Source organism: Arvicola amphibius, chromosome 2 (genome assembly GCF_903992535.2).
Source record: "Arvicola amphibius chromosome 2, mArvAmp1.2, whole genome shotgun sequence".
In the NCBI taxonomy this organism is placed as follows: Eukaryota; Metazoa; Chordata; class Mammalia; order Rodentia; family Cricetidae; genus Arvicola; species Arvicola amphibius.
In genome coordinates, this window is record NC_052048.2 from 123761989 (window position 1) to 123779682 (window position 17694).

Below are 17694 nucleotides of genomic sequence, written 5' to 3' on the forward strand. Positions count from 1 at the left end.
CAGGGCTGGAGAGATGGTTCAATCAGTAGAGCACCTGTCACACAAGCGTAAGAACCTGGGTTCATGCCACCCACCCTACTGCAGAGGTTAGGCATTGGTCAACTAAACCACAGCAGGGTGGGATGAAGAAACAAAACTCCTTGAAGCTCACTAGCCAACTTAGTCTGATCAAATTGGTGAGCTTTAGGCTCAGTGAAAGACTCAGTTTCAAAGAATAAGTCAGAGAGCAACTAAGATATCCAATATCAACCACTAACCCCCCCCCATGCATACATACATACACATGGACACACACACATACACACATACCATCACACACATACACACATGTGCAGACACCCACACATACATACACACACCCATGCATATACACACCTGCACATACACACATGCATACACACATCCACAAACAAATACCTGCATACGCTCGCATGCACACACACTCAAGCAAACACATGCACATAAAGTATATAAAACAATGTACAATCTTCTGGAGGCAGCCCCTTTGGTTTGCTGGTCTCCAGAGAGGCAACTATCTTAGCGTGCTAACCCAGAGTTGTTTTCAGCATACCACCAGTAACATGGAGTATCCGTGTTGTAACCTCAGTTACTGACAGCACGTACATAGGCACAATCCAACTTTTAAGTCCTTAGTTAACGGTAAACTGCAAAGGAGGAATAACAGCTGTCTCCCTCAAGGATGCTTCTGGGAATGCACCACTCAGAGTCCAGACTGTTGATGCCACAGAAACATCTTTCGGTCCTGAGCATTTCTTTTCAGGCCAGAAGGTTAACTACAGCCTCGTAAAGATCTGTGTTTTACAAACCTTTATCATTTTTTTGTTTCTTGTTATTACATGCCACAGCACCAGAGGAATCTGAAGTTCCCGTGAAGACTTTCACAGAATCCTTTAGCTGTTCGTGCAGACATGCCGGAAGACGTCCTCAGAGAGGATGATGGGTCACTTGGCACTGACTTCTGGGAATAGCGAGGCTACCAACAGCCAGAGAGCTGAAAGCTGCTGTGCTGGGGAGAACAGGCAGGTAAGTGGGAAGCATTTCCCCAGAGGCTTCTAAGGCACCTGCCCTCCAGTTTGCGTGAGGTTTAGGCATGGAACACAGAGCTTCTAGAGAAGGAGGGTCAACCACCAGGATGGGCAATGTGGGGAATGGGCCCCCTGGGTATCCCCTGAGTTTCCCAACATGCACTCACTGCAACACACACACACACACACACACACACACACACACACACACACACAAGTAGCATTCTTTCTGGTTGCTTCCGAGACAGAGTTTTGGAGCCAGAACTTCATGCACTCGAAGTTCTCCTGCTAGATGTCCCAATCAAGCAGGAAGAAACCCAAATAAAGACCTATTTATACACCACGGAAGAATGCAGGGAAACCCATCTCAGTCAAAAGCTCGAGTTGGCAAATGAACACCACCCACATCTCAATGGCTATCTTCACGGACACTAGCTAATTATCTAGCAAGCTACGCAAGAAGAGATATGACAAGGTCTGGAACAGGATTTCACGTTTGATACCATCGTCTGGAAATGAAAAAGCAAATGCAGGTACAATATACAATGTCTGTCCGGTCCATAGTAAACTGGGTAACAGTTTCACAGATAGGAGGAAAGGGTTATTGGAGGTGGTGCAAAAAGCAAACTATTACAGAAAATTAAAAAGTAAGTCCTTATTGTTAGGGATCAGTGACTTGGGGTATTAAACTCAGAATCCGGAAAACCATGTCATAATTATTTTTCACGTAGTATGCTATCATCTGGGAGTATACAACAATCAGCTGACTTATCAATGAAGAAATACTGACCGGAATTAACTTGGGAGTTTACAGTATTAAGCAGATTTATCAATGAATAAATATTGACTGGAATTAAACCAGTCGGTGTCATTCTGAAAGACTGTCCTTGTAAATGTGTAACAGCATGCAGACAAAGCAAGGTGACAAATATATCTGCTGGAGGAAATGACGAGGGGTCCCAATCTTTAGAATATATTCACCAATTCGCAGGTTATGGGCTTATGCTCCCAAGCCTTCGGTAGAATATACAAAGGAAGGTGGAAGTTTCTAGAAACTCCTAGAGGCAACTTCCCAAGCTTCAGCACTGGCCTGTACTTTGAAAACAAGTTAAGTGAAGATGTGTTGCATCACAGAGAGACCAAAAGGCTCAGTCAGTAGTCAGTACAGCCAGGGGTTTGGTCCTGGCAGTATCATTGCATCCTTTAACTTGAGGTACCTTGGGCACCCCCCACACACACTTTTGTGCCCCGGCAGTTATGTTTCTTTAAATTCATCGGCTCCTTGAGGAAACTCCCTGGCAAGTGAAAACAGCAGCGAAGGTAGAAGAATGCGGAGAATCTGGCTGCTGCCTGCAGTCATTAGGAAGAGCAGCAATTACTCAGCTCTCCCCAATGTCAGAGGCAGAAAGGAGCATGTGAATCGGGGCGAGTTTTGACCTGTCTTTGCCCAAGCTTCTCCCTCTGAGGTATGTCACCTACCTACCTTGGGCCCAGGATAACTGTAATAATTAACAGAGCAAATGAGAAACGAAGAAAGAATGAAAGCAGCAGGCCAGTTTAGACTTGGGTGGTGAAGATTAGAACACGGTTAACAGTGACAGATTGCAGGCATCTCACAGCTGTCACTAATGCCCCTATAATGATGTTTTTGCTGTCATCCGATGTGCCCCAATAAATACAGCCAGAGCAGACTTCTTGGAGTTTTCCTGCTGAGCCTCCAGTTTCCAGCACCTGGCTGGGCATCAGGTGGATGGCCTCTACTCTTCCTTCCCTCTGTAAACATGAGCTAATACCTGATCCCTAGCCAGCACTTCTGGGTCATAAAAGCTCAGATCTTATGACCAAAGGACAGCCTTGGGAACCTATCTGATTTCATCCCCCTCTTTTCGGACAGGGAACTGCCTAATTTCCTTGTGACAAGTGAAGACAGACCGATGCACTGCATACAGTTACAGGGTTTTACGTCACGGAGCTGTTTGAGTGATGAAGAAGGATCCACAAGCTGTGATGATTTTCTTTTCTCCTTTAGTACCTTGCTCTCATACAGAAGAATCTGGTGATATCTACCCCTGGGAAAAGCCTCAAAACCTTTCTGAAACAAGCCAGGACATAAACAGGTACATTCACACCGTGATTAAAAGACGGTTTATTTGGCCTTTCATTTTAAGTCATAGGTAGTGGTAAGAATGTTCCTAAAACCTGCTTGAAAATATACCAGCTTGGGTTCTTAAATAGCACACAGCGTCCCCACTAAAGTCACGTGGAGATCCTTCTACTTTGATTGGCACAGACAGGATGGTCTGAAACCCACACCTTTATACCTCACTTGGTTCATACCTTCAAACAAACAAACAATCTCCCAAGAGCAGGTGGAAGGAGATATAAACTTCATGTTAGATATGCAGAATGATAAACTCCCATTCTGGGGGATGGAGCCCTGGGCCCTTATTCTTGACAAGCAAAGAGGCTAAGAGGAGGGGGGACTATATAGTTCTTGCTACTGTCTGGTTCAGGTGGAACATCCTCCAGGCAGATTCCCCTCTTTCTGACAGGTCTTCTGGAATCCCAGAGAGGTGTCACAATCCTTCAGCATCTAGATGCCTTTGGTTTAAACACAACTGGGAACCCTTTTTTCTAAGGCCTTTGGACGTGAAGTTGGGTAAGTTCCCTCCAGGAAGTGGGTCTCTGCCAGCTCAGGTTTCATCTTGCCCTGCCAAAAAATCCTTTCTGTCTTGAATCTGAGATGTTTGTTTATGATTTTTGTTTTGAAATGCTAAACAAGACAGATGCAGTCTCTATTTACAGCTTACAGCTGGAAAGAAAAAATCAGAAACAAACAAACAAAACCCCATTAGGGATAGCTGGTTGCTAAAAGCTTAGTTCACTAACTTTTAAGGTAGCCAAAAGTTAGTGTCAAATCCTCAGGAATTAGAAATAAAACAAATGACACTCTTAAAATATAGCCAGCCCTTAATTTCCTTTATTTATGGGTGTTTTGTCTGTACATATAAATGCATGCCTGGTGCCCACTGAGAATCCTGGAACCGCAATTACATGACTGCTGTAAGCCACTATGTGGGTGCTGGGAATCAAAGCCAGGTCCTCTTTGGAAGAGCAGCCAGTGTTCTTAACCACTGTGTCGTCTCTCCAGCCCCTTCATTTCCTTTCTTCCATACTCGTAAGACAAGTGTTTTCGGAACGTTTCTAATCAGAATGTTATACTTGGGTGTGACTAGCACTGACATAAAAGAAAACCCTGATCTTTTGTAGGCTCTTTTTTCTTCTCATTTTGATTATAGGTTACATGCTTGAATACCAACACTCCTGATAAAAGACATAGTACATCTCAATGGGTGCTCACGGAGTATCTGGGGAAAAAATTCCAGTTTCTGCTATGTTATAAAGTTTGGTGTGCACATGACTCAACTCTAAATTACTGATCAGAGGAGTTTATCTCCATCAGGTTCTTTTTCCTTGCCCCACAACAGCCAATAGGAAGTATTCATCGCGGGAACTCTGAGCCAATATTTATTTATCTACTAAATGGCACTCATTTCTAGGCAAGAAGGACACACCATTAACAATTGCCATATTGTGGGACCACACCTACACTGTGTGTCAGATATTTTAATCGTGGAATGCCTGCCCCTTCCTTTGTGACATACTCTCCATAGGCCCAGCAGGCTAATCTGTGGTAATCCTGAGGTACTCACTCTCCTCAAAGGACACCACATGCAAGATGGAGGGAGACCTGGCCCTGGGTCTTGAGACAACACCTCCTACCTTGTTACCTTTTGAAAGATATGAGTTTGAAAACTTCTTTCAAAGTAAGAATTCAAAGCACAGAGCGAAGCAAATGTTCACATTCCACCAAACTCCACAGGGTCTGGAAATTAGGGTTACCCTAGGCCAAGCCAAGAAACACCTTGTTCTCTGGACTCTAGAGTCATTTTCTCTGGGACAAACATCTGAGAGCAGAATCACCATCCTCAGCCTCCCACAGAAAGAGAGTATGTGTGGAGGTGTCAGTATATCCACAAACGTGACTTCTGAATTTACACGCAGGGAAAGCCAACAATGATGAAAATAAGAAAGGGTGCAAATTAGAATTACTATTAGTTATTTTTTTAAAAAAAATATACCACGGGCAGTATTTAGTCCTTAAGTGTAAGCATAGAATCTTAGAACACTCCTATCTGCACAATATCCTACAGTCTATATTCACATTTGTTACCGCTAATCTTCTCTGCAATTACCTGATGGAAGCTCACGGCACTCCAGGTTTCCATGAGAAACCAAAGCCATGGAACACTAGTCAGGTTGGTCTCGCAGTTAAAAACTGAGTCAAGATATAAACATTGGCTGTACTTAGGCTCAAGACCTATTTTTGGTGGTGGTGGTAGACAAGAATGAGCTAAAAGAAAGAGAAGACACTCCTGGGTGGAGCGGAACCATCCGTTCCTGGTGGTCAGAGGACAAGTTAGAGGCCTCTCACCTGCTCTGGTGTGCTCAGTACATCTCTAGCTCAGGTTTCCCTGTCTAGGACTGCCCCGACTGAATAACAGCCCCAGGCTTCCCTATCCATCATTAAACCATGACCTCTACGGCATCAGGGCCCTCTCTTATTTACTATGATTGAAATACAACTGTCATAGCAGGTGACAGTTTCCAGATACCCTTATACATCAACTGCACGCTACAAAAGCTGAACGTGTACTAGGAACAATCCAGGGACTAACCCTACCGTCCCCAGGGGAGAGTGACAACCACCAGGGTCCACCCCAGGCCTACTGAATCAGGATCTGCTGTTTGCGTAGGTGTGGGGGTCAGGGCCGTGCACATGCTCGACATGTGCTATAATCTCTAGTCACCAAAGCTGCATTTTTAATAAGCTCCCAGGTGACTGTGGGCTGTTAAACCTCCAGAAGCCCAGTTTTTACAAAAAAGGGTATCGGGATTCTATAATGCAGAAACCAGACCTACAGCAGATGCCCATTAAACAATTTGTGGGCAGATGTTTCTCTGGCTAGCTGGAGCTCCCTAACTTAATAGGGAAACGACAGACCCAGAAAGAGGGTAAAGTGGTTATTCTAGAAAGGAATGGGCTGCTTACACTCCTGGCTCTGCGGTTTGTATCAAGCACAGCAACAGGTGGGCCTAGAGTTAGGGAGGTGATAAGTGGCAGGGTGGTGAGCTCTGCCAAGGTAAGCTGTCTCCTTAGTTCAAGGCTATGCTAACCACCAGTGACACCTGCCCCTCCCCCCACACCTGAGGAACTATCTGCAAAATCTTTCAGAATATAACATAAAAGATACTGTACATTACTGATTAGAGGGCGCTTACCCCTCCCCCCACTTCCCCAGATAAAATACTAGCCCACAGGGAAAGAAAAAAAAAAAGAGCTAAATATACAATTCCAACGACGCAACACAAAGAATTTTAGATTTCCTATTTACACAAAATATACAAACTTTGCAGTCATTGTTTAGAGGTGGCATAACTAGCTGGCCTCAAGTTTATCTGGCTGCATTGGTGCTGCTGGGGAATGGCAGGAGGCGAAAGAACTTGAACCTGCTATAGAACTCCCACCCTCTTACTCCCAGCAAGCACTGAGGAACCAGAAGGTTAGGTGGAGGGAGGAAATGAGCCCAGGTCATGTTAGACTTGCATAAGCTGAGAGGGGAAGCCTTGCGGGATGTCAGCTGTTTTCCGCCCTGGTGTTTCCTGGGGACTGAGGAGAGTTCTTAGGACAACCCTATGATTAACCCCGAAAACACAGGCTCAGAAGAGGATTCCACACAAGCTACCAAGTTCCTGACCTTCACAGTCATCCACTAAAGCACGGGCATTTCTTGTCTTCAGAATAAAATGGGAGCTGGAGTGGGGAGAGAAGGACTTGAAATGTGTTCGCTTTGAAACTAACAAAGAAAAATAGAATCCTTTAAAAAAATACTTTTTTCACCCATGTGGGCCCCAAACAGACACTTATGAGTTCTGTGTTTACTCTGAGGGCATCCTTAAACAAGTGTAGTTTGGCATGCCTCTGTCCATCGATGGAGAACGGTCTATTTAGGACAGAGGTCTCAGATCTGACCAGGCCAATGGCAGGAGAGTGGGAGCAGGTAAAGAGGGAGACTCCACCCACTTCACTGCCCACATTCTGGTGCAGGGTTAGCGTAAGACAGAACAAAGAAAAAAATCCACAAAAGGAAACCTACCATCGTGAAGCACAGCTAGAGAAGTAGGAAAAATGCAGGAGAAACACCTGGCACCTTACTGCAGACGCTCGAAAGAGACCAGGAAGGCTACCACTTCGGAACCTCTGATTCTTATGGTAATAAATCTAACCCCATATGCCCAGCAAGTGAGACTACAGAATCAAACACCATCTTTACTTGATTGAACTTCTGGCTCAAACCACCTTTTCTGGGTGGGGGAAGGTCTGTCTTATCTTGACTAAAGGAGCACACAGCAGTGGTTCACAACCCTCCTCATGCTTAGACCCTTCAATACAGCTCGTGTTGTGCAGACCCTCAACCATAAAATTATTTTCCTTGCTACTTTATAACTGTAATCTTGCTGTTATGAATCATAAGGTAAATATTTGATATGCCAGATAGCTGATATGAGACATCCAGAGGGGTTGTGACCCACAGGTTGAGAACTGAGGTACAGAATGGAGCCTATCTCTGAATGATCCCTAGGCTCCCTGGCTTTCTTCTACCTCTGTAGACAACCTTGTAAACAGCAGGGGGAAAAGAAAAAAAAAATCGATGAACAAGTGATTGATTTCAGGGCCAAAGTGAGACTGGTCTTTGAAAACAATGCTTTGGAGAATTCGACCTCGAAGACGACAGGAATCCATGCCACTTGCTACTCGACCACGCCTTCCTCTAAGAATTAAACAGCCTAGACTGAGATGTCTCCGAAATCCTTACACGAAATGTACCATCTGGAACATGGGGCAACAACCGTAACAACGCGCCTGGCTTTGCCAAACATGTCTACCTTCCACGCATTTCACCACCTCCCACCCCGCCTCGTTTACAGCTGAAGGCTTCGTTGTCATCTCTGGCACCATTTCCTGAGTTAAACACACCCACATTTTTCAGGAATTTCACAATTAATCTCTGGAATGTGTTTTGGATCATTCTTCAAAGGATGATATAGTTGTGCTAAGATGAATTCAATGTTTTTTTTCTCCTTTTCTCATCCCTTAGTCTTTAGTCCACCCACTTTCTGGGGTCATCATCTTATCTGAATCTGCCAGCTTCATAGTGCCTGCACCCTGCATCTCCCAGACGCCTCCCCATGACTGCTGGATAGGAACTGAATCATGGAGAACAGAAACCATTACCAAATCTCCCAATAGCTCCTATAAATGGCCGTAATATCCAGAGTTTGGTGGTTGTTCACTTTTCTTCATGAATGAAGCTGTCCGGGGCAGGTGGTGGCTCAGCTGGTAAAGGCGCTTGCTACCAAGCCTCACACCCTGAGTTCAATCCCCAGCACCCACAGGGGAATAGGAGAGAACCAACTCCCAAATGTCCTCTGACATCCATACAAGCACACACTGTGGCCCTCTGTATACATACTCTCTCTATACACACACACACTCACACACAAACTCTCTCACAGACACACACTCACACACACACAAACACACTAAGATGTTTTAGAAATGAACGTGACTTTTGCTTACGACTGGACCCCCAACATACTGCTTGCAAGGTCTCCTGGTTTCCTGTTAACCACGTATTACCAGCAGCAAATTATCTCCATTCCTGCTGGTTTTGCCTTTCTGCTCTACGGTATGCAACTCATTTGTTCTTTGCCAAGTGTTTTATGTGATCGGACTCCTTAACCACAGGGAGACTTCTATAAGCCTGGCAGTCAAAATGAAGGTCATTTCTGTCCTGTCATTTGTGTAGTACAGTGAAGAGTTGGTCCTGTGGGTTTGGTCAATATTTACTCTGAGGAGGAATTAATTACTTCCTTGTTTACTCGAGTTGGTTTCTCTTCCCATACATATTTTGCACGCCCTCTACTTGTCTTTCTCTATGACATCAAAGCATAGACGCTACCTAAAGACTTCTGAGGTAGAAAATGAAACCCATGCATTGCTCACAAACAACAGTCTGGAACCTTGGCTTTGGCCAGTCTAACTTCAGTATAGAAGCATTAACTTTGACCTGCCTCTCTTTGACTTCACTTGTAAAAAATCCATAGACTCTCAACTTCCCATCCTCACTGGGAGTAAAAAGGGCAGTGTCCGTGTGCCTCAGGACCAGCCAAATGTTTTGGTATGTCTGCCTGGTCCTGGTCAACTGCTCTCTGGGGCTCCCTCTCACATCCCCCATGCTCTCCACGCAGGCATCAGAGGCTACTGACTGTCCCAGGGGACAAGTAAAGAAACTGGAACGTCACAAGAACAGTTAAGAACACAAAACCTTGCTCTTTGCTTTAAGTTCCCACCGCACAATCTTACGTTCTCCCTGCCTCAGTGTGGAGCGTGGCAGAGTGGAAGCTAAAATAACTGGGAAAACGGAGTTATGATAGAGGTATTAATTGGCACTAGTTTTGAAAACAGTGAAGCATCCAGTTCTGTGTAGGCTGGGGCCACAGCGTGCAAGCGTCAGAAAACGGTGGTACCCATCTGCAGTCATGGACACCTGATTAAGGCGGCACCAACTTCAGGGCAAAGCTCTACGGTGGTGTCCACTCCGTTTCTAAGCAATCTGTGCACACAACGCCAAGCTCAACCTAACAGCCTCCTCTTCATCTCCCTAAGACAAAGGGCTGGTCCTGCTTCTTCGCCTTGCCCCACCATCAGTGAAGCATAAAGTATAAGGCCTCCTTCCCTTAGTTCCAAATTTCTCACTGTCCCATCAAAATGATCTCTCTGCATAATCTCACTTCATGAGATCTTAAAGATCCCTTACAGAGATCTCCCATCCAGAGGTTTAGAAGCCCAACTTGTGTCTTTAGATTGTAGGTGATTTCCCTGGAGACAGACGCCTTCCCAAGATCAGTCCAGCTAGGATTCTGTATCAGGAACACCAATGAAAAGGAATGGCTCCCTCCTATGCGCCAGAAGGCACTAGTTAAGACTGGGAGAAAACTTTGGGTACCTGACTCCATTCTCTTTCATTCAGCTTTCAAATGTGCATGGTCACTAATTCGGGATTTATTTAATACCAGTCTCAGTGCAGAGAAGAAACCCCAAGGTACACGTCTCTTGATTCACAGGTCTTGATTCCTCTTCTTTCAGAAATGAATCTTTTTCTTTGGGGGTTCTTCTTATGGTAAGGATTGGCCATGTATTTTTAAGGGTCAGTGTGCCATAACAGCCTGAAACGGTGAGCCACGTCTGTAAAACTGCCCATTCTGGCCGCCGACCCAAAACATTCTTGGTGAACTGGGCTTACAAACATCACTCTCCCCCGCCCCCAGCAAATTCAGTGTGGAATAACAAAGATTTCTGCAAGCTGACAAGCAGTAATAAAAATTCATACTTAAGCCATGTCTTCGAAAGCAGGTTGATTAGTCATATTTTTATAGCATGAAATATATTTTGTCAGGCTAGCCAACTAAATAAGCTTTCGAAAGATTTTTCATTAACAGATACAACCAGTAGGGGTCATTTTAGTGCAAAAAATGCGGTCCATGAGGCTTTGAACATGAATAAAATATAGCCATTCCTATTCATGTGAGTTATGATAAAACACATGAATTTCTGAATAAAAATGGAAACTGAGGGAACCACCGGCCATTGAGAAAACTTATGCAAAGTTACAGAAAAAATAAAAAAATAAAAATGGGAGTGGGAGCACCTCCTAGACAATTAGTGACTTGGAAAGACTCCTCTAATTCTGAAAACAAGGAAAAGAGTTCTTCAGTTAACTTATGTGTTCCATACATTTTATATTGATGTGAAAAATTCTGAAATTTTAGACCCACGTTTGAAAAGGCCTCTCTAAATCTAGCCATTGCATCATGCCAGAAAACACTGTCTCTTTTACCTTGGTTTCATGGGTTTAGGATTCTATTTTGCTGCTGCTTGTAGTAAAGGAAGGAAAAAGGGAAGGAGGCAAGAAGGAAAGGGAGAAAGGGTAGGAGGGACGGGGAGGGGGGATGTACCCACAGCATTCAGCTACAAACAGGCCAGCTAAGTAAAATGTTTCCAGAGAACACTAACTGAAATACAATCATGTCAAGAAACCCTTCCAAGCATTTGCAAGGCCAACACTCATTGTACCTGGTGTTACCAGGGGTAAGGCAGGCGTGCGGGATGGATCATTTCAGAGGAATGACAGGCTCCCCAACAAACTGCCAAAATCATTCCATACTGTGACATGGGGTGTTGCTGCCAACACACTTGATTACTGTCAATGCTCCCCTAAGCATTTCCTCCACCAGAAACACATGAAAAAACAAACAAGGGTCACACTCTCCTGAGCCTTCCAAAGTCCTTCTCACTGCCCCACAGCTTCCACTGAATTTAACCAGGCTCCTCCTCCTTTACATTTCTGCAGGAGGCTGGGTCAAGTGATGCACTCCACGCGGCAGGGTTCAGAGAAGCACCTAGCACCTTTTAGTCCAAGTCATTCAGAATGCCTAAAGTCAAAACATGAAATTCTATCAGTCTGTCTGATGACCATTTTCCATGAGGTGAGAAACAAAGCCACGTTGTAAAAGGACACCAGGAGGGTCGTTTCTGGGTGTCAGGAAAATGAGGGCACTATCCAAAAGGAACACAGCCCTTCACTCGTTACTGCCCACTAGCTTCCAAATCAGAAAGGCCTCCCCGATTTTCCACTAACTGTCCGATACCTTAAAACCATGGGTAAAAATAACTGCGTGTGTTTAAAGAGTTATGACAGCACCGAAGCCTTTTAATACACCCACTTTTGTCCCTAAGGTTGTCACCTCCTTTTCAGTAGCCCAGCACAAGAAGCGCGCGCGCGCGCGCACGCACACACACACACACAGACACACAGACACACACACACACACACACACACACACACACGCTTCAGGATAAACCCGTGTCCCAGGGGCTGGCTGACAACGGTGAAAGCAGCGGGCAGCTGTTCTTCCTAGCCACTACCCCAGAAAGATTGCTGACCCCTGCTCACTCAGAGGATACCAGAAACAACGTCGTGCCCCCCCACACCCCCCACGTCTGAGCTCTAAGTAAGCAAAGGAACCCACTAGTACCAGACAATCCGGTCCATTAGCAAAATAAAAGAACTGATTACATCTCTTTAGAACTCAAACACACCAGGCACCCTGAGGCAGAAGTAGAGCCACAGGAGTTTGGAGGCCCACCGCTCCCCAGCCAGGGAGGCTCCACTATCAACGCCCAGCACATCTTCACACCGCGTTACACAATGCACCACGGCAAAGCCAACAGAGCAGACTCTGCTGTCAAACAAACAAAAAAACATCAGCACCAGCTCAGAAAACACGCGGATGCTGGATCTTGAAAGGAAACCTCTTATAGTGAGCCCTAACTTTTCAATCCAGATGCAGCCCCCACCCCACCCCCTTTGGCCGTCCAGAAGAGTAAGCCTTTGACCGTTTCCAATACGCAAATAAATGAGTAACCACCATGTGTAACTTCGCCTGGGCTGACATATTCCGGAGCTGAAATTGATTTATTACGCGAAGGAGGAAGGAGGTGAAGGAAGAGCGCAAAGAAAAAAATAGAAAAGAGTCACACAGGGAGTGTAAGCTGGAGCACAGGTCTACTCCGCTATCGGAAGCCGGCTGCGCCGACTGCGTACAACCCTGGGTGCCACACTGCGCTATGCGGGCAGGGCGGCAGGGGCGGACTCCCCGAGGGGCTCGCGTGTGCCAGCCTCCGCAGTGTCCCCCGAACGCTGCACCCGGCCCGGGGCGTGGAAGGGCCACCCAGTGTAAGACCAGATCACTGCACGTGTGCGTGTCTATGCGGGGTTGAGAAGAGCTCACCCACGAAACCCAACCTCGCCCACCGCTGGGCAGGCATTTAGGGCAACCTCCCGGGGACAGCGACGGTCCCTCCTCCCCGGCAACCCTCTCTCCTCTGGGAAAAGTATCAGGCAAACTTTGTTCTGCGCGGGCCAGGTGGGAGGGGGCGCGCGGCAGGGCGGCCGTACCTTCGCAGACGCCCACTTCGTACTCGGTGATGGAGTCGCCATTGAGCGGGGGGCGGATGACACAGCGCAGCCCCCGGTCGCAGGCTCCATGGAGCCCATAGGCTCCACCGCAGCTCTCGTTCCTCTGGCGGGCGCACATGTAGCAGCAGCCGCAGACACCCTGCACGATGCTCCCCGGGCAGTTCCGAGGCTCCTCGCACTTGGACTCGTCACAGGGCAGGCAGACCAGCGCCCGGGTGCCTGAGCGCGTCAGCAGCAGCAGCAGCCCCAGCAGCGAGACCGAGAGGTGCCCGCAGCCGGCCAGCCCCCTGCCCCCCGCCACCAAGTACATCCTCCTGCGCCGCCGCCTCCTCCTCCTCGCAGCCGGGCCGGGAGCGGGGCGGGCGCCCTCCCCTGCGCGGGGCACACGCGCCGCCGCCGCCGCACCCGCAGCCCGCGGTCCTCGTGCCCCCCTAGGGGCCCCCGGGGCGCTCCTCCCCTCGCGGGGCGAGGCCCCCGCCGCCCCTGCGGGCCGCGCCGACCCGGAGCCCACGAGCGTTGGCGCCAGCGGCAGCGGTGGCGGGTGGCTTCCCCTCCTCCTTCTCCTTCTCCTCCCGGGCGGGAGGGGGAAAAGAGGAAAAAAGTTTCCTCGCGGCAGCTCCGGTTCAACCCAAACTTCTGGCGGCGACGGCGGTGGCTTGCGCTCCGCTCTGGAGCAAGGCTGGTGGCTTCCTCTGGTCCTCCGCTCTGCTGCTGAACGCCCGGTCAAGACGACGGCAGCGCAGCCTCCCGGCCGGTCCCCGCCTCCCGAGCCGCCGAGTGGGCGCGGTAGCACAGCAGAAGGTCCGTGGCGTCCGCTCCGTGAGCCCGGCTCGCCTCTCTCCCGCGCCGCTCCTCCGGGCGCTTGTTTATGGCTGGAGCCTCCGCCGCTCAGGCTGCGCCCTCCCCCATCCTACCTCATCCCCCCCCCCCCCCGCCCTCCCCGCGCCGCGCGCTGCTCATTGGCTGCCCCCCCACCCTCGGGCCGGCCGGCCCCCTCCCCTCCCCCTCGCCTCCCTCCGGGGCTGCCCGGGCCCTTCCTCCCTCCACGCCTCCTCCTCCTCCCCCTCTCCTTCCTCCGCAGCCCGGCGTACCGAGCCGGCCCCTGCGGCCGGTCATCCAGGCTCGGGCCCGGGCCCCGCGAGCGCGCTGCGGCCGGGAATAGGAGACACTCGTAGCGACGTTAGTCCCGGCCGGCACCGGGCCACGAGGGCTAGCCTGGGAGCGCCGTGGGGGCGGGACGACTGCACCTCGGAGTGTTAGTATTTTGAGTTCCAGAGAGTGGTGGGGTCCCTAGCCCGAGCGATTGCAGCAGCCTAGGTTGGGCACTGGCCGGATCGAACCCCAGGAAAGGGAAGCGAATGCGTGGAATTTCCGCAAACTGGACGAGAATCCATCTTCCACTCGAGCTGGGAATAGACTTTGTAAAAGATATTATGTAATGGAGTCTTGGGAAGCCCAAGATGTCTCCAGCCAAACTGCTGGTGGGTTTGATTGCTAGGCAAATATTCTGAGCCGGGACAGTGTTGGGGAGGACTGTAGCTTGAGTTGAATTTTAACGATCCGCGTTCTGTATGTCTGTGCGGAGGTGCTGTATCAAGGGAGGGGTGACTGGAAAGTAACAGAGCTGAATCCTTCTCTGGAGTAAGGCTCAGTACTGGTTTACAAGTCTTGACATGACGCTAGACTGGGAGAACGTATGCATCCTCACATGCCACCTGACACTGCCGTTTTGTTTTTCAAGCTCCTGAGCAAAAGAGGTGGGCTTTCCTTTCCCACCTCCCATCTTGCCTTCTTTCAAAGATTTATCTTGAGCATATTAATAAAGAAGGTACGTGGTAAAAATATTCTTTGTAATGAGCCAAGAAACAACAGAAGAGAGGCACTGTGCACGCGTGGAGGGCTTATCTTCAATCGATTTCACAGAAGATTCACCCAGTGATGGTTGTGGTCACTGATCAGGATAGAACCAGTAGTCCTTTCGTCGGTTCCTTAGTGCCCCCCCCACAGGGATAAATAAAATATATTAACAAAAAAAGTGATTTGGATCGTTATGTAAAACAGTCTGGTGCTGTGGCAGGTGTGAAGGGGTCTTGGCTTCTTGACATGGGCTTACTGCAGATAGGTGGCTGCCAGAGAGACCAGGAACATCATGACTAATGGACCTAGAGATAATGGCTCCAGTGCAAGGCAAAAAGAGACAAAGATGCCTTTGGAATCCTGTTTGTGGAACAGATTTGTACTTGTGGAGAATATTTTGGTTTAACCATGGTAGTCCTCAACAAAAAAAAGCCAAAGTCACCAGTGGAACATTCCCCCTAACCAATGACATCAGAAAACTATAAACGTTTGTGCTGAAGAGAGGAAATGTTTCATTAATTATACTGATTGTTGAAGAAGGAGGGTATAGGGAAACTTCAATACTAGGAAGGGGGAGAGAGCACCCCCTTTTCTTGGGAGTTTAAACTGCTTTTGGAGTGACTATTATCCAGGCATTTGTGGCACATTTCACATGGTCAAACTAAATCATCCCCAAAGGTTTTCATATCCTGTAGCCCTATAAAAAAAATAAAGGGTGAGGTCATTTACAACTTGCTAGGTTTTCTTTTAGCAAATCCAAATATTGGCATAATAAATGTTTGTGTCTTGTTGCCCAACGAGGCACCAGCACCTCACAGTGGGATTTGCCAACAGACTGCCGTCATTGAACCTTGTTATAACATCCCTTCCACCCCTACAGAGGTTATCTGTACTTCTGTTCAAATGCAAGAATAAAGACATTATTTAAAACATAGCAGATAACACTGCTAGACTCGGGAAAAGCCAAGGTCAGGAACTAGAGAAGAGGCAGAAGTGAAAAGACTCTATAGTTTGAAAGGGGTGTGCTAACCTTCGTCTAAAGTTTCGCTCTTCGTTTGTGCATTTGTGTTTCTTCCCTTTTAGGGCAATATATTACCAACTGGGAACCACTACAGATCTGAACATAGACAAGCAGCAAAACGGAGGCCGCTACTCATCCTGCTTCAGACTTCATAGGTAGACAAAATTAGAAGATAGAAATATGGTAAGGAAGATTGACAGATGTAGAAAGGACTGACAAAATATTCCAGCTGCGTGTGTTCTTTGCCATAGAATTAAGTCGTAGGCGTGAATGGGCTTCTTGAGTACAGTAGCTAGTGGCAAGTGAGAAACCTCCAAGGCTTTTCCAGATTATCTGAGACTGGAGCTCAGTCAAAACATTTCTTTCCCGGGATCCTGAAAGGTATAAGGTGTCCAGAAACTGAAGCAATGCCAATATAGAAGAGATCCTGTCATCCTTAGGAACCAGACTAAGGGTAAAGAAAGAGGCTAGTTCAGCTTAACATGATACTAATAGGGTCCCAACTTAGAAAGTAGGCTGAGAAAGGTGACATGGGCCCTGAAAGATATTCAAAATATTAAGAAGCAGGGCTTATATGGAATATAGTTTAATGTCTCTTTCTCGAGAACGCTTAAGAATATTCCCTTATCTGTTCTACAGCGTTCCAAAGTACCTCTCTGGAATGTAGTGTTGATCATGTTATAACACAATGACTAAGCACCTCTAAACTCAGATTGTCAACCCATTGGAGGAGCCCATACTTAGAACAGGCTTGAGTTGGAAAGGAGAAGAACTACACGCAAAAAAAGACACTTGGATATTTCGTCTGACCCATCTCTCTTAGTAATCATCTCTAAGCTAAGCACATGGAGGGCACAGTTCAGGAAGGAGAGTGTCTTAGAACCTGGAGCAGTGCGGCGGGGGGGGGGGGGGGAATGGAATGACAGTCCCAAAGCAAAAGAAGTTGCACTTTCCGATGGAGGTCTGGAGGGAAGGGACAGTCCGCCCTCTATTGGCCACTGGGCAGGTTGAAGGAGCGTAGGATGCACTGTGAAAATCAAAATGCCCAGTTGGGGGCCCAGCAGACAGTGGGACAGTGTGTGCCCTACATGGAAATACTAGGAGAAGCTCCCAAAGTGTGTGGAAAAGCTTTCGTCCTGGAGTCCCATTTTCTGGGATGGGCATGCAGTTTATGTATCCCTAAAGTGAACAGAAAAATGTAGACATTGTCTTCTGAGTGAGACACATGCGTTATTAGAATAGAGTAATACAGTCTGGCATGGTGGTGGCATAAGCCTTTAATCCCAGGCCTCGGGAGGCGGGCACAGGCAGATCTCTGTGAGTTCGAGGCCATCCTGGTCTACAAAGCAAATTCCAGGACAGCTAGGGCTGTTACACAGAGAAACAACTCAAAAAACAAACAAAAAGAATAGAGTTATACAAGAGAAAAACATCTTTTATAAAAAAAAAAAACAGTTGCATACATATTACAGGAAACTATTATGACAGCCATAGGTCAGACTCCCTTTATCCTGTTCCTCCTGTCTCCCTGATTCCTAGCTGGCTTTACCATAGAAGGATCCTGACCAAGTCTAGGATCAGAGAATTTCAGAGATGAAGATAAACT

General features: G+C 47.6%; 1 protein-coding gene across 1 annotated transcript in view; it reads right to left on the reverse strand.

Moving 5' to 3' along the window:
• Window positions 1-13535, reverse strand: part of Crim1 (cysteine rich transmembrane BMP regulator 1) — a 175616-nt gene extending 162081 nt beyond the window's left edge. The window contains exon 1 of the mRNA XM_038320549.1: window positions 13190-13535. Coding sequence (XP_038176477.1) covers window positions 13190-13520 — 331 coding nt within the window. The 5' untranslated portion in view covers window positions 13521-13535. The remainder of the gene's footprint in view (window positions 1-13189) is intronic.
• Between the last annotated feature and the right edge of the window lie 4159 nt (window positions 13536-17694).